Genomic DNA, 22565 nt, shown 5'->3' with positions numbered 1-22565 from the left:
TAATGCAGAATAATAGGGGCCTAGTTTTTAATCAAAATGGAGAATAAAATAACCATAAAAATTGCTGAAAATTGTCAAAAATAAACTAGACTCAATAAGAAAGACACCGCTTTTTACAGATTTGAAATATGATCTCTGTAAAAGGTTCATTTTTTGAAATTGAATGGTAGCTTTCAGAAGTCACCATCTTCAAACAAAAAAAAAAACAGAAAAATTGTGGGAAAGGGTGTTACGAAAACCTTTAGCAAGAAACAACCGAAGGAAACATGCGCACCACGATTAAACAAAACACTTTATTGCGCTGAGGGAAGCCCCCAAACCTCCCTCCTATAAGGGCAAAATCTCTGAATCTGGCTCCATAATTTATTAAGTTGAACGATGCTACCCACACCGGTGGGAGCCCCCAAACCCCCCTCCTGTAAGGGCAAAATCTCTGAATCAGGCTCCATAACTCATCAAGTTGAACCATGCTACACTCAGTGTGCAGGTCAGCTGATGCTTGATGAAGTAGTGTAGGATCGTCTACTGGATGTGCACAGAAGCAGAAAGAGAAGGGAGAGAGAGAGGGTTGATATTCATGGCCTTCTCTAGGGAGGATTCCTTTCTTAGATAATTCTGCAGTGCAAGGACTTTCTGAATGGAGGACATGTTTGTTCTTTTTTTGATCCATTTGTTTCCCTTTTTTTGAATGAAGGACATTTTTGTCATTTTCTCAAACTCTCGTTTTATGTCAAGAATAGTAAGAAAGGATACTTAAGTCTTTGCAACAGCACCAGAGTCCGATGCAAAGTTATCGCAACATACACGAGAATACGAGCCCCATGTGCGTAAATATGTGGCGCTCATTCGCCCCCCCCCCCCGCCCCGAACACATACGTGGGATTTAGTGAATCATCAGGTGAGAGCATACACCACCCTCCCCTCTATATAAGCAGCACCACTCCCTCATTTCTTCCAATCATTGGCAACTCTCTCTCTCTCTCTCATATGGAAAAGCCCATTAGCATCTTTACCCTTCTCATTTCCTTGGTTATTCTACCATTGGTAAATGGAGACTACAACGTGCTGAGTTTTGGTGCCAAGGGTGATGGAGTCAGTGATAACAGCAGGGCCTTCCTTAATGCATGGGCAGCGGCATGCACATCACGTGTACCGGCGAAAATGTATGTGCCCAAAGGGACATTTATGTTGTTCGCAGTATCGTTCACTGGTCCATGCTGTATCACCGTTCAGATCGATGGAAACCACGTGGCATCAACCAATTATGGTGTGTACAGTACCACTGGATATTGGCTCAGGTTTGCCAAAGTAAGTGGATTGAGAATACAGGGAGGCAATTTGGACGGGAAGGGAACCACATTGTGGAAATGCAAGGCCAGCAACCGCCCCTGCCCTACTGGTGGGCGGGTAAGTCAGCAAAAAAAAAACACAGACACGAAGAGAGAGAGAGGGGGGGGGGGATTTGAAAGGGGAATGAGCAGGACAAGTTTCATTTCTTGTCCAACCAGCAATTGCGCTTGGGAGTGCTGGCCATATATGTCCATGAGTGGGGCCCAGCATAAGTGCCACATGACGTAAGTGTTGGTGGGGGCCCATCAACTTGTGGGCTGCACCTCATATGTTTCCTGTCTCTCTCTCTCTCGTCCTATTTCTCTTAGACGTAGATTAGATGGATCATAATCTCCTTTTTTTTTTGAAGAAAGGCAATCAAAAATAGTATATTGATAGATGTATCGATAGAAACCGTTTACAAAAGTGATGAGGCATCACCTTAACAGAAGACAATATTAACACAGATTACAAAAGGTTTGAAAACTGACCAATTGCTTCAGAAAATTCCAATTCCGTTTAACCATGCAGAATCTGATTCGAGACACTTAATTATCCACACACTAGATCTCCTTAACCTCCCAACTGATTGTAGTCAAAATGTTATCGATTGGCCGATTCAACGACCTTCTACGACAACATCATGACTGATTATGTACCAAATGGGCTTTTTGCAGTCACTGCTTCTGAGCAATGTAAAGGATGCCAAGGTGAGCGGCCTAACCTCAGTCAACAGCCAACTCTTCCACATGGTCATCAACGACTGCATGAATGTAGCAGTTGAAGGTGTGAAGTTGATCGCCCCTGATGCAAGCACCAACACGGATGGCATCCACGTGCAGCAGTCCATCGGTGTCTCAATCACAGACACCGGCATCAAGACGGGCGACTGTGATCATCGCAAAATTTTTCCCCTCGTGATATTTTCTCTCTTCCTTCTCTTTTCATTTCCAACCTCTATTTCCTTCTTTTTGAAGGGAGAAAATAAAAGACAGAAAAGAAGAGAGAAGAGAAAAGAAAAAAAGAGAAAGAGGAACTCTTTTGCGGGGTCTCACTTGACCTTAATTTTGAAAGTATTTGAGAAAATAACTCACCTCCGTTTTGAAATATTTGTGAGAAAACTGGGAGACGGGATCCGCTCGTCGGTATGAGGTTCGACCGTTCCTTGCGCCTTTACCAGAGGTAATCGAACCAAGGGTCGAATTCATGCCTTTTGCTTTGCTAAAAAAATTATCTAAGAATTTATTCTATGTCTAAATCCACAAAGAATCATGCTTGTGCGAATGCAATGATGTATGCTCCTTTTGAAAATGATTTGAAATTTTCCAAGTATTTCTGAGATGAATCTGATGATAGAGTGAATAAATGGTTTCTAACTTAGAACTTTAAGATTAAAAGTTCTAAGTTTTTGGAATAATCAGAGTTTGAGAATAGATCTTGACTTTGAAATGAATGATTCTGAAGTTGAGATAAAAGGAGAAGAAAGGAAATTTCAAAGTCATAAATGGATTTTGAATTTAGAATTTTGAATCAGGATAGAGATGAAATTTGGAATGTAATTTTGGATTTCAGTTGTAAAGCTTTGAAATTAAAATCAAATTTGAGAAATCAAAATAGAATGGAGGAATAGAATTGGTTTTTGGATTTGAGGTAAACTTGGAATGGAATTCAGATTTGGAGATAGAATTTGATTTGAATTTTAGAGTTCAGAATGGAATTTGAATCAAAAGTTTGGATTCCAAATAGAGTTTGAAAAATCCAAGATGAGATTGAAGTTTGGATTTAGAATCCTAAATGGGAATTGGATCTAAAATCTAAGATCTAAGATGGAATTGGACTCTGGATCCTAGAATGGATTTTGGATCTGAAGTCAGAGATCCAAGGCGAGTTGGGTTCTGGATCCTAAAAGGAATTTGGATCTAAAGTCTGAGATCTAAAGTAGAATTGGGTCATGGATCCTAAAATGGATTTGGATCTGAAGTCTGAGATCCAAAGTGGAATTGGATTCAGGATCCTAAAAGAAATTTGGATCTGAAGTTTGAGGTCCAAAGTGAAGTTGGATTCTAGATCTAGAATCCTGAATGAGGATTGGATCCAAAATCTGAAATCCAAGATGTAATTTGGATCTAACTTTGGATTTGGAATTTCAAAATTGATTTGAGAATTTTGAATTTTGAATATATAAATAAATTTTAAAGTTGAATTGGACTTTGAATTTGAAATTTGAATTTAAAATTTGAATTTAAAATTTAGAAAATTAATTAAGAATTTCAAAGTTAAATTGAACTTTGAATTTGATTTCAAAGTCAAAATTTGGACTTTGAAGATGAGATAGAATTTGATGAATTTGAAATAGAAATTGAAGAAAAGATATTCACAGTCACTTGGGTTTTTGAAAAGGGAATTTTGAAAATATGATGCAATTCTATCCTAAATGAGGAAATTTAATGGATTTGAAATTGGATTTTGAAAATCATATTTCATTCTTTAAATGAATGTAAATAAGATTAATGATATAATACACTCCTGACTATGGTCATTGAATGTATTATATAATAATCATATCTAAATTCAAATGGAGAATCAAACATATTTTGGTGCTTTTATAGAGTTTAGAAAGAAATTAACTCTCAGTATACCCTGACTATGGCCATTGGCATACGTATTGAATTAATTTTAAACTAAACTCTGATAAAAGAGGAAAATATTTGAAGAAAACATGATGAATTTTGAAAAAGATCCAGTGTGGATCCAGTGTTATTTTATAAAAGATAAGAATCCTAAGTTTTGTCTACATCCTGACTATGGCCATTGATGTAAATCATCAACTTAGGATTAATTACCTCTTACGAAATGGTGCGCGTGCCATTCGCGGTCCCATTTATGAATTTTTGAAAATAAAAGAAGAAAATGATGTGAAAAGCAAGTAATTTATGATATTTACAATGCTCATTCATTCTAATCTAATGTTAAAAATGACAGATTATAATCTAGCTATTACAATAGAAATCCGAGAATGAAGCTCTAATTTAGAAGAGGGAATCAATGTTTCTCAAATACCCTTGCAGAACAAATTTGGTATAAAACAAGATACAGGAAAGAGTAAAGAACATATAAAAATTGATATGTACAGGAGATGCCTTATTGTTAGAAATTAGAAGGTATATTCAGGCAAGGTATAACTACATGATCAATTTATTTGCATATCAAAACATAATATGAGGAGATGATTTATGCTACATATATTATTCAAAACGAATCAACCCCTATAGACTAATTACAGTATATACTGTAGAAGGCTATCAATAGAATCATTAGAGGAACTTCAGGGGCCTTGCCTGATGTATCTTGATTGATTAATTCTAATAAGATCTGAGCAACAAAACTAAATAATAATAATAAAAAAAATAGATATCAATGTTAGCAGGATAGTTTTACCCTGGAGACCACAGCCTTTCAAATTTTTAGATAAACAACAGGGAATTAATATTCCTCAATGAGTAACTGACAGGGGTCTTCACACAGCTATATTATAAAGGAGGTCTTAATAACATTAACAGTAAGCGTCTATCTTGCGACAATAAAATGGAAGATAATATGCAGGTGGATAGATAACATGCAGTTGTAACAGATAAGATATAATGATAAAAAAAAAGTGAAGGAGTCGTGAGGTAAAGCAAATTAAATGCATATAGTGTTCAAGCAATACATACAGTGGAATGTTGAATGTACCTATGGCCCAAACTCAATGCAACCAATCAAGCTCTGTTGTTTAGTAAATCAAAAGAAAATCCATGTCTCAACCAAGATTTCCAAGCGATTTCGGCTGATGTATCTATTCAACATGAAATTCTGATATTATAGACATGCCACAGAGTCATCACAGATGGAGCCCTACGCCTCGATGATGTCAAGCCCACCAATTTCTAACTCAATCTGTCATAACGGAGAAATATCAGGATGGTAATGAGTAAGGTGACGTTAGAAGAATACATACAGATTTGCCCAAGTTTATAATATAAATTATGACCTTAGAAAAATACACCCTGCTGATAAAAATAATAAATAAAAAAAATGTTTCAGACATTGATACAAACCTTTTTTTTTTATACATATGCTTTAGTCGCAAGATTGTGGCACCTTGTCCATCCTTAAGCATCCTTCTACTACAAAGCCTAACTTTCTTTGTGACTGGTTGGTCAGTTGGTTTTCAACAAAGTTCATTTTAAATATTCAGAACAATACTGAACATATTGATGTTACAATGAACCTCAAATAATTCTAAGACTAAGGACATCAAACAAGAAGGGAGAGTATGTGAAGGCTGGATCAGGTTATCCTCATTTGGGTTGAATAATGAAATTGTTCAACACTTTCCAATATCCAGATTTGTCATAAAAATAAGGCTGAAAACACTCAATTGCAGCCATGTAGCATTAGAGGGCATGATCACAAATCGGTTTTTGTAAGTGGATGGACATTTAGACTTTGAATGTTCTAATCTCTAAATTACCAGGATGATGTAAGTAACAGGTAAAGGTTAAAAAGAACATGCAGATGTAATGAATGGTATGATGTGTGCTGCAAATGCAAAAGAGCCGCACGGGCCTTTTGCCCCCTGCACCTCCCCCACCCCCTCCCTTTTTTTTCTTGGTCGTATATAATTGTGTTTTGCAGGTGCGTAACTGAACTAATTGCATGATGTTTAGTGCTAAGCATCGCATGCAGCTAAAAATGAAATGCAAAGACAATAGCATGCAAATCGGGTAAATACTCGTGGTGAGTAAGTGATGCAAACGCATCTCATGTTATTTAATTTCTTGGATGCAACAATTTTCTGATCACACACTCACTTAGTTGTGGATATCTAGGACTGCTTTAATGGAGTTTGAAGATCATGCTAAGCATGATTTTAATGTATGAAAATAGAAGTGCTCTTATTTTTGGAGTTCGGATTCCATGCTAGTCATGGTAGTAGTTAGCGGGATATTGGAGTGTATTTGCTGCAAATACATGTTTGACATTGTTTTGATATGATTGATTTGAATGTATTATAATATTTGAGGTAACTGTAACCATGCTTGCATGCATTTATTTTCAATTTGATTATGCCGTCTATATGAAATTATATCATGAAAATATGCTTCAAATGAATGTGTCATGTTATGAATGAGTTTGCACATGAAAATGAATAATAAGTTATTAATGCTTCAAACATGCTTTAAATGAATGATTTTGCACATGAAAATATTAAGTTATCAATGCATGCATCATTGTTCTTGTAATTGAATGACATCATATATGTGTGTGTGTGTGTGTGTGTGTTTGACATACATATATATATATATCAAATCATTACATCTACCATGAATGCATGATAAATTTGATATTTTCTTCATCATAGCATTCTTATGATTCTCTTTTAACTGGTCAGGATAATATTCGTAACATCATAGAACAAAATGACTGCAAATCATGAATGAATGTACCGTAAGATAGTTGACAATGAGGTATCGTTTGAATATATAGATGGTGTTGACACTTTTATTGAATTTGCAATGGCAAGTATCAGTACAGTGGATCCCACAGGTTGGATCAGGTGCCCCTACACGATGTGTACACGATGTGTAAGAACAATCGATTTGCAGAACCTCATGGCGTTAGACATCACCTATACAGGAAGGGTTTTGTGAGTGATTATCAAAATTGGATGCTTCATGGTGAAAAATTTTGGAATAATTTTGACACACGGGTGGATGTGATGCACAATAATCCATATGTGGATTTGATATTTGATGCTGCAGGACAAGAACTGGGTTCTGCTATGGATCCTAGTGATGTACCAATGGGGTAGAAGAAGAAGCAACAAACGATGCAGCTAGTAGATTTTATGATTTACTTAGAGATGTTGATGAGCCACTTTGGAATGGTTGCGAGAGTCATCTTGTTTGCAGTTCTTCAACTAATGAATTTAAAGTTCGAGTATAATTTGAGTCAATCATGTTTTGACTATCTATGCTCTATTGTGAAGAGTATGTTTCCCAAAGATGAGAAATTGTCACAAAATTTCTATCGTGCAAAGGTTATGGTCAATGCTTTAGGTATGGGGTATCAAAAGATAGATGCTTATCCAAATCACAACATGTTATATTTCAAATATCAAGAAAATAGCAAATCATGTTCGTTATGTTGGCATCCTCGGTTCAATCCAAAGACAAGGGCAATGGTAGCACGAGGTCAAAAGAAGTGTTATATAAGTTGCTCTACTACCTCCCTCTCACTCCTAGATTGCAATGATTGTATATGTCTTCGAGGACAGCTACACACATGATATGGCATGCAAATAAAGTTTGACATGATGAAGACAAGATCACGCATCCTGTCGATACGGAAGCCTGGAAGCACTTTGATCATACTCATCAGACTTTCGCAATGAAAGCGAGAAATGTTAGGCTCAGTTTATATACAGATGAATTTAATCCATTTGGGGGTAGATCAACCCAATACTCGTGTTGGTCAGTATTTGTCATCCCATACAACCTTCCTCCAAGCTTGTGTATGAAGCGTTAAAATCTTTTCTTGTTTCTATTGATCCCTAGTCTGACATCTCTGGGCCAAAATCTTGATGTATATTTAAGGCTATTGATTGATGAACTGAAAATACTGTGGGACGACAGTGTTCTCACGTACGATACCCACAAAAAACAAAACTTCAATATGAAGGCTGTTGTTCTATAGACAATTAGTGACTTCCCTGCATATGTTATGTTATCTGGTTAGAGAACACATGGGAGGTTGGCATGTCTATACTGCATGGAGGATACAAAATCTTTTGATTGTCACCATCGATTTTTACCCAGCGACCATCCGTTTCGACGATAAAGGAATGCATTCAAAGCATGCATAACTAAAATAGAAAGTCCACCTACACGGTTGTCTGGCATAGAGATTTTAAGACGATTGTAATACTTTCCATATGGACTGACAGATGCCCGTAGTGAGAGGCCCTTCATTGGATTTGAGAAGGATCACAATTGGACAAAGAAATCTATATTTTGAGAACTACCATATTGTTCGACCTTATTAATACGACATAATTTAGATGTGATGCATGTGGAGAAAAATGTGTTCAATACGGTAATGAATGTCAAAGGTAAAATAAAGGATAATTCGAAGGCCCGTATGAATTTAAAAGTAATTTGTAAAAGACCAGAATTGGAACTCAAAGAGTATAATGGCAAAGTACTGAAACCAAAGGCAAGGTACATGCTTGGACTAGATCAAGTAAAGCAGGTACGCCAGTGGTTGAGACCATTGAGATTTTCAGATGGATACGTCTCTAACATTGCTCTGGCTGTGAAGATAGATGAGGGACAATTATATGGGTTGAAGAGCCATGATTATCATGTTGTCATGCAAGGGTTGATTCTCCTAGCATTCTATGATATGTTAGACAAACCTATATGGGAGGTATTATCCGAGTTGAGTCAATTTTTTAGAACATTGTGTGCATCAGAAGTTGTAGTAACTGAGGTAAAGAATCTAGAGGATTCTGTGAATGATTTGAATGTATTGCAATGTTTGATGTGAATGATTTGCAATGAATTGCATGAAGTTATTTTCGATTTGATTATGTATCCATGAAGATATAGAGTTGTGTAACTGATCCAAATAAAATTTTGATTTGTTAGAATATGGTTCGTGGAGGTCGCAGTGGTTGAGCACCCAGTGGTAGCCAATCTCATCCTTCATCTTCACGGGCTGCTTCGATAGGTATATCATTTAACTAATTGTATATTTGATTAGTTTAAATGTGCATTGTGTGAATTTTTAACTTAATTTTCTATAAGTGATGTTTTGCCTGCATATGACCCACCTACACCATCTATTCATGCACGTCACGAGACAACGCTGGATGCAGGGTCTTCTCAGTCTGACACACGATGACTCATTCAAATAGTATATATCGATAGTCGACCGTAAGTATTTCATTGTTACTTGTCCAATACTTATCTTATAAATAGTATATATCAATAATCGATTGTTAATATGTATCAATTCATGTGAAGTGCGAGGTTTGAGCCACAAGAAGTAGTACAAGAAATTAGGAAGTCACTACTGCAGCATCTTTCAGGACTGGTCGCTCAATGAAAAGAGTACCCGAAGGAGGTGTTGGATAGATTATTGTCCTCATTCATGGTATGTAATCGTTTATTATAACTAATGTGTTTTATATTTAATTTTTTGTTATAGTCATGTGTGCTAACTTTCTGAAAGTATTTGTAGGCTTCGCATCGCTTCGTGACTACGAACGAGAAGAAGGACGCGAGGGTAGTGTGGCAAAAGGTGGCTGCCAATCGATTTGCTGACATATTGTATAATATGAAGACTGCAACAATAAAAGCAGTTGGTGGGATAGATGATCCACTATAGTAGAAGGGTCATGGCCCTTCTACTATCAAGAGAGATTATTGAGAGGGAATGTGCAACAAGTGGGCGAGCAATGAATTTCGAAATCGCTCAGCAAAGGCTGCACAAAACCGAGCAAAGATGCTCGATGCTCTTCTACACACAGGTAGATCTAGGACTTTTGGAATCCACAAGAAGAAAATGATAACTCATCAATATATATGTTGTCAAATTTTAAAGTATTTCTATATACTTTTTAATTGATTTTTTTATCATTTAACTTTGCAAGAAGCAGAAAAAGGAGACATTGTGCCTTACAAGGATGTGTTTGTTGAAACACATAAACGTAAGAGCACGGGAGAGTTTATATCAGAGAAGGCGAGAGCGACATCAGTATGTATTTTTTGTATTAATAAACATTATAATATACAAGTTACTATGAATTACATTATCATAAACATTGTAATTCTTAATTCTTAATTCATATTGTAATCATTACTTTGTAGGAGTCATACGAGCAACAGATGGTAGAACGATATGACGATGACTCCACTCAGCATCTGCCTTTTGATCCTGCAGCATGGTTGACTGCAACCGATGAACCCAAAAAGGGTCGTGTGTTTGGGTTTGGGAATAACAGGAATATCACACCAGTCATTTCCTCCTGCAGCCAAGACTCTCATAGTTCACCCGCCAGCATCAACTTCCACCGTCCGATTGACCCTGCTATGTCTTGGGATGGTGTCTGTCAGCGTCTTGAGGACAAAATGTATGACTTTTTACATGAAGTCATTCAAAACCTTGTCTATAATGAGTTGTGCAACTTTTTTCGAGACAGGAGAACTTCGTCTAAATTCAACATGAGCTCCGGTGACCGTCAGGTATAAAGATTCATATAATTTGTTTCATGTCATTAGATTTCAAGCTAGTATATGCATGATTGAACACATATAAGCATGATTTCATCACTATAAAAAATTTTGACTGCCTTATAACACATATATGCATGATTGAATCATTATGAAAGTTTTTTGACAACCTTAGAACATATACAAGCATTCTTTTATCACTATGACAACTTTAGAAGACATATGAGCATGATATTAGCATATATGAAAGTTTTTTGACTGCCTTATAACACATATATACATGATTGAATCAATATAAAAGTTTTTTGACAACCTTAAAACACATATATGCATAATTGAATAACTATGAAAGATTTTTTACTGCTTTAGAACACATATGAGCATGATTGAATCACTATGAAAGTTTTTTTGACAACCTTAGAACACATATGAGCATGATATTATCATATATGAAAGTTTTTTGACTGCCTTATAATACATATATGCATGATTGAATCAATTTGAAAGTTTTTTGACAACCTTAGAACACATATATGCATGATTGAATCACTATGAAAGTTTTTTGACAACCTTAGAACACATATAAGCATGATTTCGTCACTATGAAATTGTTTTACTGCCTTAGAACACATATATGCATGATTGAATCACTATGAAATTTTTTTACTGCCTTAGAACACATATATGCATGATTGAATCACTAAAAGTTTTTCGACAACCTTAGAACACATATAAGCATGATTTCATCACTATGAAAGTTTTTTTACTGCCTTATAACACATATATGCATGATTGTGATATATAACACATTTATTTGACAGCCTTATAAACATTATATGCATGTGTGAATCTCTGTGACATTTTTTTGACAACCTTAGAACACATATCTGCATGATTGAATCACTATGAGTTTTTTTTGTCAGTCGTGGAATACATATCTGAATTATGTTATTGTCCTTCACTTTATTGCTAGTCTATGTGTCATTCAACCATTTACTTTGATTGCATTAGACTAGGTGCATTGCATATAATTTATTTCATTATATTTTGTTTATCAATACTAACATTTTGGTTCTCTTGTAGGATGCTGGAGATGATCAACGTAGAGGAGCTGATGGAGGCATGGATGGAAGGGCAGATCGAGACAATGAAGAGGATGATGCTCCAAATCTTGGCGAGGATTAGATTCATCTGTTTAATTTGTTTCACGTACTTGTAACTAATTAAAACTTGGCAAGGACTGTACTGTAACTTATAACTTGTGTTAAATTTGTTTCACTTGCTTTATATATGTATTTTTTATGTGTACTTTATTTTTTATACACAGGTTATATAAATTGTATAACGAGAAATTTTTCTCGATATTCATATTTCAAAAAAAAAATTTTTTTTTTTCAAAATTTGTGATAAATTAGCGACATATATTATCCGTCGCTAATATCTGCTGCCAATTTAAATCAGTCGATGTTTTGCGACAGAATTTAATCCCTCGCTAATCCCTTGCTCAATTGGCGACGGATATTAGCGATGAATATGTATTTGTCATTAAATTTTAGCGACGAAATACATTCCTTCGCAAAACCACATCAGTTCTTATTTAGCGACGGATTAGTGACAGACATTATCTGATGCTAATATGTCGCTAATTAGCGATAGATTGGCGATAGATAAATTCTATCGCATTTTAGCGACCAAGATTATGCGACGATCAATTTTTGTTGTTAATCCATCGCTTAACACATTAGCGACAGAAATCAACCATCGCTAATCTGCATTTTTCTTGTAGTGATTGTTCTTTTCCATAATGCAATACATGCCCGTGCTAAATGTCCCTGCCTAAAGGTGAGTGGTCCAAATCATTTGGGTTAATCTTGTGCTCTTGTGTTACCACTTATTCTTTATTACAAAACAATAAGTGCATGATCTTGACAAGATGAACTCAAGCTAAGTGTTACATAAAAAAAAAGTCATTACTTTTAAAAAAATTCCTAAAAATAGAAACTACCTTAAAAGGGCAAAAGGGAAATATGACAACTTTTCTATTCATTCCAACAATAGAATTTTTTTTAAAAGAAAAGGTTTTTCTATTTTAAGCTGATATGGTCAGGAAAATTTTCTCTCATAGAGATGGAGAAAATTTTCCTACAAAAGATTTTCAGTTTTGATGGAACCCCTCACCCTAATCATAATATTGTAGCATTTTTCCAACTTGATTTGCTCATGTCACACAAAGAAGTGAAATTTCTTCATAAAGAAAGTTTCTCCTATAAAAAATTCTCATAGGCAATTTTTCCCTTTCATAAAGGATTTTTTTCCAAATTTCAAACGTGAATGAGCAATTTTCGAATCCATGGAATTTGGGAAAATTGTAAACCAGTTCCCCTCAGCTCCCTTTTCTTTTATTCGTTTACAAAATGCCAAATATCAAAGTTGACAAATTTTAGGATGATTATAAAGGATTTTACATTTGGAAAATGATTGTACTATTCGCCAAACATGGAACATTTTTGCAAATTCCTAAAAACATTGTGAAATTATTCACATACCCAAAATCATTGATTCTTGGCCTATTTTGGACTATTTTACCCCTCACATGTAATTTACGCAGACCAATGGACATTCGACAAATAACTGGCTGACTTCCAAAAGATTAAAACTAAACTAAGAAGATTCACATGGTATTTGCGTGGACCTACAAACATTCACACAAATATCTTATTAAGCTTCAAAAAATTAAAATCAAATTAAGGAGATTCTTATGATATTTGTGCAGATGTGTTGACATTCACATAAATATCCTGAGAACCTCCAAAAGATTAAAATCAAATTAAAAAGATTCATCTGATAGGTATGCAAACCTGTAGATCACCTCCAAAAGATTAAAATCACAAACTAAGGATATTTACATAATATTTGTGTAAACTTGCTAACATTAGTAAAAATATCTTGCGAACCTCAAAAAAGATAAATTCAAACTAAGGAGATTAGTATGATAGTTGTGTAGACATGTGGACATTTGTACCTGTATCATATGAACCTCTCAAAGATTAAAATCAAACTAAGTGTGCAAATATGCTGACATTTGCACAAATATCTCACAAATAAGGGGTGGTCATCGAGTATGGTTTGGTCGGCCCGATTGGAGGTTCGTAAGGGCCTAACATGGTCCAACATAGTCAGAGCCACCAAGATCCTGACTCGACCATTGTTGGACTCAGCCCAAGTTCTTTTGGGCTTGGGTAATTAAGTTTAGCACAATACCCGCTAAGTTGGCCTATATCAAGCTACTCGTGGCGGAGCCTGAGGTCAATGGCAAGAGAGGGGCTTGCCAAACAGAGGGTGTGGAGCCATTTTCAATCCATCAAGTGATGGCAAGAAGAAATTCCAATCCCAACAAATTCACCAATTATTATGAAATTCACCAAAATCCCAACACTAAGAAAGAGATGGCAACAAGAAATTTTTGATAAAGCAAGAAAAGACATAGTGAATCTCTTGATTCCTCCGCAGAGACTAGAACAAAGGAACCAAAACTAGATCCAACTAGGATTAAACAATGCTTGAACTAGACCATTTGTTTACCAAGAAACAAGAGAGAGAGAGAGGAGCCAGCCATTTCCAGCCAACATTCGAGAGAGGTACCGGGCATTGCCAACACTTTAGTAGTGTGCATGCTGCACCACAAAACACCCGCTGATGGTGCTTCCAAGTTTTCTTCAGTGGAGAGAGAGAGAGGTTGGGGCACGGCTCCCCACCTCACATCACAGAGACAACTGTCTCATGACACTATTACCCGTCAATCTTTAAAGACTGCAATACCTTCAATTTTTTTTTATTTCTAAAAATGGTTTTAATGCAACGGGAAAGTGTTATCACCCTAAACTCATGAGACTAAGAGGGTGTTGTGTGTTCTCTCCGAAACACAAATTGCCTGTTCCGGTGTGTATGGAGGAATATTTTGGGACCTGCAATAATTCATATGCCAATGTTGCCCATGATGACTTTATAATAAAATAACATATAAAAAAGGTAGATATGCTTTTGACAAAAGTGTCCTCCCGTAAGATAGATATGTGTTGGACGAAAATGTCCTCCCGCTCCCTCTAAATAGATTTGCACATTCTGCCTTTGTTTTTAGCTTGTGTTACAACACGTGGCCGGCTTCTCGTTCCTGCCTCGTGTTAGATAGAAAACTTTTTCGGGTTCGTTCCTACCTCATGGAGATAACTATAAATCGAACGACTAGTTCGATCATTGTTGGGCCTCATAGGGGGATTTGTCGGCCATCGCTTTTTGCAGTCTTCTCTTCTTCTTCGTTTTCATTAGGCAGTATGGGAAAAAGCAATGACACACAAACATTCCAACAAGTGCCATTAAGGTCACATCGTGAGTATCTTTCCATGTCATTATGTTATTGTTGAAGAACGTATGTCATCGTGAGTGTCATTAAGGCATTGTTTTGTTATTATAGGTAGATTTTATCATTTCAACGGTCGAAAGCTTGAAGACATTTGTAAGACGCTGGGACCTGTTGACAAGAATGCTTGGTTACAGATGCGAGCAAGGGCCTCTACCCCATCCAGTATCATCCATTCACTTAGTATATTCAATGTAACGCAAATCGCGGTTGTAGTAACATGTATATCGATTTATGAGATATTGTTTTGTTTATTAATATCAATTTATAATATATTATGCTGAAATATTGTATATCGATTTGTAATATATTATGTGTTTTCTAGTGTCAATTTGTGAGATATTGTTTTGCTTGATAATATTGATTTGTAATATATTATGCTGAATTGCCGTATATGGATTTGTAAGATATTATGTATTTTCTAGATTTGTTTATGAGATATTGTTTCGGTTGAAAATCTCAATTTGTAATATATTTTATTGAATTTTCGTATATCGATTTGTAAGATGTTAGTTGTTTTCCAGTGTTGATTTGTGAGATATTGTTTTGTTTGTTAATATCGATTTGTAATATATTATGTTGAATTGTTGTATATCGATCTATAAGATATTATGTGTTTTCTAGTGTCGATTTGTGAGATATTGTTTTGTTTGTTAATCTCGATTTGTAATATGTTATGTTCAATTTCTGTAAATCGATTTGTAAGATGTTATTTGTTTTTCAGTGTCAATTTTTGAGATATTATTTTGATTGTTATTATCGATTTGTAATATATTTTGCTGAATTGTTGTAAACGTATGCACTGGCTAACGCAAATTGATGTTTTACTCATGACAGTGTTGAGTATATCAACTGGTTGTAATGAAGATGATGTGTCTCAATCACTGGAAAGTCATGGAGCAACGGACATCCGTACTATTGATGCACCTGAACAGGTGAATATGTGCACTATTGATGCACATGATAAGAAGGGTTCATGCATTGGATTCACTCTAGACTTGAATATTGCAGCAGACGAAATGCAATTCGATAATGATATTCCATCACATAAAATGCAATTTGATAATGAGGTAGACGATCATGACAATGCACTTGAAAAAGGTGCATGCACCACAAGTCTGCATGATATTACACTTGACTTTGTTCCCGTAGAGGAAATGTAGTTTAATAATGAAGAAGCTACATACAAATTTTATAATGATTATGCCTTAAAACTTGGATTTAGTGTTAGAAGATATTCTTGGGCAAAATCTAGTTTGTACTTTAATCAATTATCATAACCATGAATTAGCCCCTTCTTTTATGACTCCTATGTTAAGGTCACATCGTAAAGTAACTGAAGTGCATGCTGTAGTTGCTGAAATAGCTGATAGTGTCGGCATTGCACCAAGGAAGACATACAATTTGTGTGCGCGCATAGATGGTGGTTGCAAGAATGTACCATTCACACTTATGGATCTAAGAAACCATTTGAGAAGGAAGAGGTCAGACAACATGAAGAATGGAGGAATATGTTTTTTGGTTGATTACCTATAGAAGAATTCAAGCAATGACCCTGGTTTTTTAGTGCAATGTAACTAGATGAAGATGGGTATGCTGTGAATATGCTTTGGGCAGATTCAAAGTCAAGAGTAAATTATGAATGCTTTAATGATATGTTTGTCTTTTATACGACAATGAAGATTAATACAAAACAGTGACCATTTGCGAAGTTTGTTGGAGTGAACCATCACTCACGGAGTTGCATATTAGGCGGCACTTTTTTGTATGACCAGACCAAGGAAACCTTTGAGTGGTTGTTCAGAGTATTTACATAGGCAATGGATAGAAAGCACCCTAGAGTTGTACTTACAGATGGTGATCATGCAATTGCGGTTGCACTGTCTCATGTATGGCCATATGCACATCATTGCCTATGTTTGTGGCATATCTTTCAAAATGCAACAAAGAACATAGGACACATTTTTAATCAGAAGACAGGGTTTGATAAAATGTTTAGAAAGTATGTACTTGAGAGTATGGACGAGGTCACTTTTCTGTCTGATTGGGAGCAAATGATTCAGATGCACGACCTTGAAGACTATGTGTGGTTACAAAATTTATATGCAAACAAAGAGAAGTGGACATTGGCATATGGAAGACAATACTTTTGTGCAGGTATGATAAGCACACAAAGAGCTGAATCTATGCAGGCCCCACTGAAAAAAACCTTGTATTCATGTTTAACAATGTTTCACTTCATGGAACAGTATGAATTATTTGTAGATGGTCTTAGACAGAATGAGCTTGAACAAGATGTGAAATGCTTCAACACCCGTCCTGTAACTTTGGGCATGAAAATATTGATGCTACCTGTAGATCTGTATACACTAACTGTATTTGAATGGACTAAGAAGGAGGTTATATAGGTCATGAATTATAACATAGAAGGATGTGTGCAATATAGAAATATGCATAAATACCATATTGTATGGGAGGGCGAAGAGCAAGCAAACATGAAAGAAGCACATGTTACGTACAATGTTGACAACAGAACAGTTGAATGTACGTGCAAACTGTTTGAATTCAAAGGTATTTTATGTTGTCATGAATTAAAGGCACTTAATCACGAGAAGATATAAGAAATACCTGAGTTATATATAATGCAAAGATGGACAAGACAAGAAAAGATTGAACTGCTGGATAGAAATAATGTCAGTTCATCTGGGGTTGATGAGAAGTGCCACATAGCCTCCCGTTACCAACAACTATGTAAGTCACTTATGCATGTTACAGATTTGGCATCGAAAAGCGAAGAAGCCTATGCATGTATGAGAAAAGTGTCAAGGGAATTACTTGAAAAAGTGTAGTTAATTCACCATGAGTCTGTTGCAGCTCATGAAGACCAATCTAAGAAAAGGATCTCGAACAACGTAGGTGAAATTCACATTTCCCCTGACTCTTATGACAAGTTGTGCCGAAGCGTTAACAACATCTTCGACAAGTCAAGAGTAAACCTTGTAGATTATGATGAAAATATTCACCTAGCGAAGGGTATTAAAAGGAAATCTGCCTCTGATCGCAGTTGTCGGAGGACAAAGGGTGCACTGGAATTGGTTTGCAAGAAAATGTGTAAGAAATAACCAACCCTTAAGCAACCAAGCCCTTCACATGAATAGGTATGTAATACAATATATTGCTTACCATGTAAATTATATTACGTGCAACTTATCAATATCTAATTTGTGTAATTTTCAACATGCAGCAATACCCTACAGACGTGCATTACAACATTAGGACCTGCAATCCCTCTGACCTATTTCGGTGGAACAATGGCATGAGTTTGACAAGTCTTTTGGTATGTAACAATTTTGGGATGATGTTTGCATTTCTTGTTGAACTTAGTGTAGTGCCTAATATTGTTTTGTTTAATGACAGGCTCAGTTCAATTCAAAAGTGAGCAACATAACACATGAATCGAGTGTGGAGTCTTCAGCTACAAAATACTTGTAGCATTTAACTTTCATTAGTGTAAATCGTTGTAATGTTTAGCATTCTATAATTCTTTGTTGTAAATCGATAATTCTTTCTTCTAATTCTATAATTCTTTGCTGTAAATCTATAATTCTTTGTTGTAATGTTATAATTCTTTGTTGTAATGTTATAATTCTTTGTTGTAATTCTACAATATAAATCATACTACAAATATCATAAAACTCATTCCTAGAAAATACATAATATCTCACAAATCGATATAGAACAATTGTGCATAATATCTTACAAATCGATATACGACAATTCAGCATAATAGCTTACTAATCGATATTAACAAATAAAACAATATCTCAACAATCAACACTAGAAAACACATAACATCTTATAAATCGATATACGACAATTCAACATAATATTACAAATCGATATTAATAAACAGAAAAATATCAACAAATCGACACTATATCGGGAAGCTTCATTTTTTGCCTCATTAATTTCTTCGAGAGAAGAGAGGGTGTGCTGACAAAAACAATAATCAGACTGACATTAAGAAGCCAAAGATTGAACCCACAGATGAACCCACAGATGAACCTTTCCCTATTTCATTATTTAATGACCTAAAAATGACCATTTCTAAGAAAGCTCATAAGAATTTTCACTTCTCTTTGGCTTGATATCTTACAAATCAATTTATAACAATTCTACATAATATCTTCCAAATTGATATATAGTAAATTAGCATAATATATTACAAATTCATATTAACAAACAAAAAATATTACCAAATCGTCATTCGAAAGCACATAATATCTTATAAATCGATATACCGCAATTTAGCGTAATAGCCTACAAATCAATATTAACAAACAAAACAATATCTCATCAAATCGACACTAGAAAACACATAACATCTTACAAATTGATATATGAAAATTCACCAATAATAGCTTACAAATCGATATTAACATACAAAACAATATCTCACAAATCAACACTATATCGGGAAGCTTCATTCTAAAAAAGGTGGGTTGCGGATAAGGTTTTGCCTCATTAATTTCCTAGAGAAAAGAGAGGGTGTGCTACAAAAACAGTAAACAGACTGACATTAAGAAGCCAAAGATTGAACTCGTTGATGAATCTTTCCATATTTCATCAATTAATGACCTCAAAGTGACCATTTCTAAGAAAGCTCGTAAGAATTTTCACTTCTCTTTGGCTTGATATCTTACAAATCGATTTACAGCAATTCAACATAATATCTTCCAAATAGATATACGACAAATCAACATAATATATTACAAATCGATATTAACAAACAAAACAATATCTCACCAAATCGACACTAGAAAACACATAACATCTTACAAATCGATATACGACAATTCACCAATAATAGCTTACAAATCGATATTAACAAACAAAACAATCTCACAAATCGACACTATATCAGGAAGCTTCATTCTAAAAAAGGCGGGTTGCAGATAAGGTTTCGCCTCTTTAATTTCCTAGAGAAAAGAGAGGGTGTGCTGACAAAAACAGTAAACAGACTGACATTAATAAGCCAAAGATTGAACCCGCTGATGAATCTTTTCCTATTTCATCAATTAATGACTTAAAAGTGACCATTTCTAAGAAAGCTTGTAAGATTTTTCACTTCTCTTTGGTTTGATATCTTACAAATTGATTTACAACAATTCAACTTAATATCTTCCAAATCGATATACGGCAAATCGGCATAATATATTACAAATCGATACTAACAAACAAAACAATATCACCAAATTGACATTCAAAAATACATAATATCTTATAAATTGATATATCACAATTCAGCGCAATAGCTTACAAATTGATATTAACAAACAAAACAATATCTCACAAATCGACACTAGAAAACACATAACATCTTACAAATCGATATACGACAATCCACCAATAATAGCTTACAAATCGATATTAACAAACAAAACAATATCTCACAAATCGACACTGTATTGGCATAATAGCTTACTAATTGATATTAACAAGTGCGAGTTGCATAATTTTATAAGATGTTTCGATTTTTAAGATATTTGTATTATAATTTTGAAACATGTGCCTGCACAATTGACATTGTTGCGATTTGCATACTCGAAGTGGCGATTTGCGTATTCAACACACATGTGCCAGTGTGTAATATTGGTTTATGGATCAATGTGAATTTTGAATAGTCTTATAAAATTTGTATACACAGTCTACAAAATCTGTTACAAATGTTTGTACACAAAAAAATTCTCGTGTTTGGGAAATTGAATGTTGAACCAAAAATTGCTATTTCTCTCTCTCAGCAGTAGAATGTAACCCTCTTCACGTTATCCTTGAGAACAGGTAGACATTTAAAACAGTTTCCTCTTACTTCTGGGGGCCTCGCGTCCTTCGTTGCTTTCTAGGTATTTCTGTAATTTGGGATTTTATATCCATCGCAATTAGAAAATCCATCAGTTTTTTGTATAGTACCATGCGAAATCCAGGAATATCATCCTAAAAAAATAAAAACCGATAGTCAGACCAATATAGAAATGTAGTCAGCAATAATATAGGATAATAAAACATGTTTAAGTGTACAACATACAACAGAGAATTCTGGTACTCATCCATAGTATATTGCTTCAATATACTTCATTACAAAGACGCCACAATCGATGCCATTATTTTGTAAAGACGCATCCTCGGCGACGTGAATCCTCCATGGGCCAATGTTGACACCCAACATGTCTCTGAAAAATTCAACCTGTGGTTTATGCAAAAGCAAGTAAATTTTGGGCCATGGTAGAAGATACAGTAATCTTATAGATAGAAAATTACCAAATGCACAATGTCATGGTCTACACCATTGTTATAGTCCAAGGAGTTGTATAATCATATTTTTTGTTTTCGTACATCCAACACGTATAAGACCCAATGCTTTTTCGATTGCCACAATATAGGAATCAATATCTGAAATTTGATGTTAAGAATCAGCATAATAATCGATTTTAAGAATCAAAACAATATCTTAAATTGATATTAGGATTCAACATATAAATTCATATTAAGAATCAGAAAATATCATAAATCGATATGTAAATTCCTATTGATAGCTTAAAAAAGATATTAAGAATCAATATATAAATCGATATTAATAATCAAAACAATATCTTAAATCGATATTAGGATCCAACATATAAATCGATATTAAGAATCAGAACAATATCTTAAATGGATATGTAAATTCCTATTGATAGCTTAAAATAGATATTAAGAATCAACATAGAAATTGATATTATGAATTAAAACAATATCTTAAATTGATTTAACATCTTGCAAATCGATATGGTCATAAACCTTTTCACTTGACGAGAAGTCTGCCATTTGGTCATCATCACCCCAGTATTGTAGTTCATCTAGAAATTCAGCCGTGTATGGCATTCGACGGACGATACTCTTTTGAACGAAATAGTAATAATAGTAATTTTAAAACACGCAGGTACATTAGTAAATAAAAAAAATGAACATATAAGATAACCAATGTACCATAAAATAAGGGGTGACAACGCGTATCGGCATGGATAATCCCTTGCTTTGAATATATATAACGAAATCGTGTATAGTCTGTTTACAACAAATATGCACTTGTTAATATACATGACCATAGCATACGTAAATGTATAACGAATAGTGCTTTCATTCGTACAAAATTACTGATAATGTATCCTTCTGCAAATTCATCCCGTATCCGATCAATGTTCTCTTCTAGCATTTTATTGAGTTTTCGGGCACCTTGTTTTGTGGATGTTGCACTAAAATTAGCTAAATATTCAGTAAAGGAACTGTTGCATTGTATTCAGCAAGCGAAATGTAAACTATATAAAAAAGATGAAGCATGTTAAAATAATCGAAGGTAACCTTTTTTGTGGATGGTTGACTGAATCACAACTTCCTTCTTCGACATCGATACAGTTTTTGCGATGAAGGTGGTTAATTAAAACGTTGGGTTTTCTGTTCGTTGTTCACAAAGCAGAAAAATGAAGCGTCGCCTATTCCTTGCT

At 34.8% G+C, this 22565-nt stretch overlaps 1 protein-coding gene across 1 annotated transcript; it reads left to right on the top strand.

The window, feature by feature from the left end:
• Positions 1 to 987: 987 nt before the first annotated feature.
• On the top strand, positions 988 to 20927 carry LOC149829857 (polygalacturonase-like). The gene is made up of 3 exons (XM_090015316.1): positions 988 to 1407; positions 2007 to 2220; positions 20866 to 20927. The coding sequence occupies exons 1-3, from the start codon at positions 988 to 990 to the stop codon at positions 20925 to 20927; spliced, it is 696 nt and encodes a 231-aa protein (XP_089871442.1).
• Positions 20928 to 22565: the final 1638 nt, after the last annotated feature.

Source organism: Nuphar pumila, chromosome 8, assembly GCF_984573655.1.
Source record: "Nuphar pumila chromosome 8, dmNupPumi1.hap1.1, whole genome shotgun sequence".
Lineage (NCBI taxonomy): Eukaryota > Viridiplantae > Streptophyta > Magnoliopsida > Nymphaeales > Nymphaeaceae > Nuphar > Nuphar pumila.
Note: the sequence above shows the minus strand (reverse complement) of the source record. Positions and strands in the feature narration are given on the sequence as shown.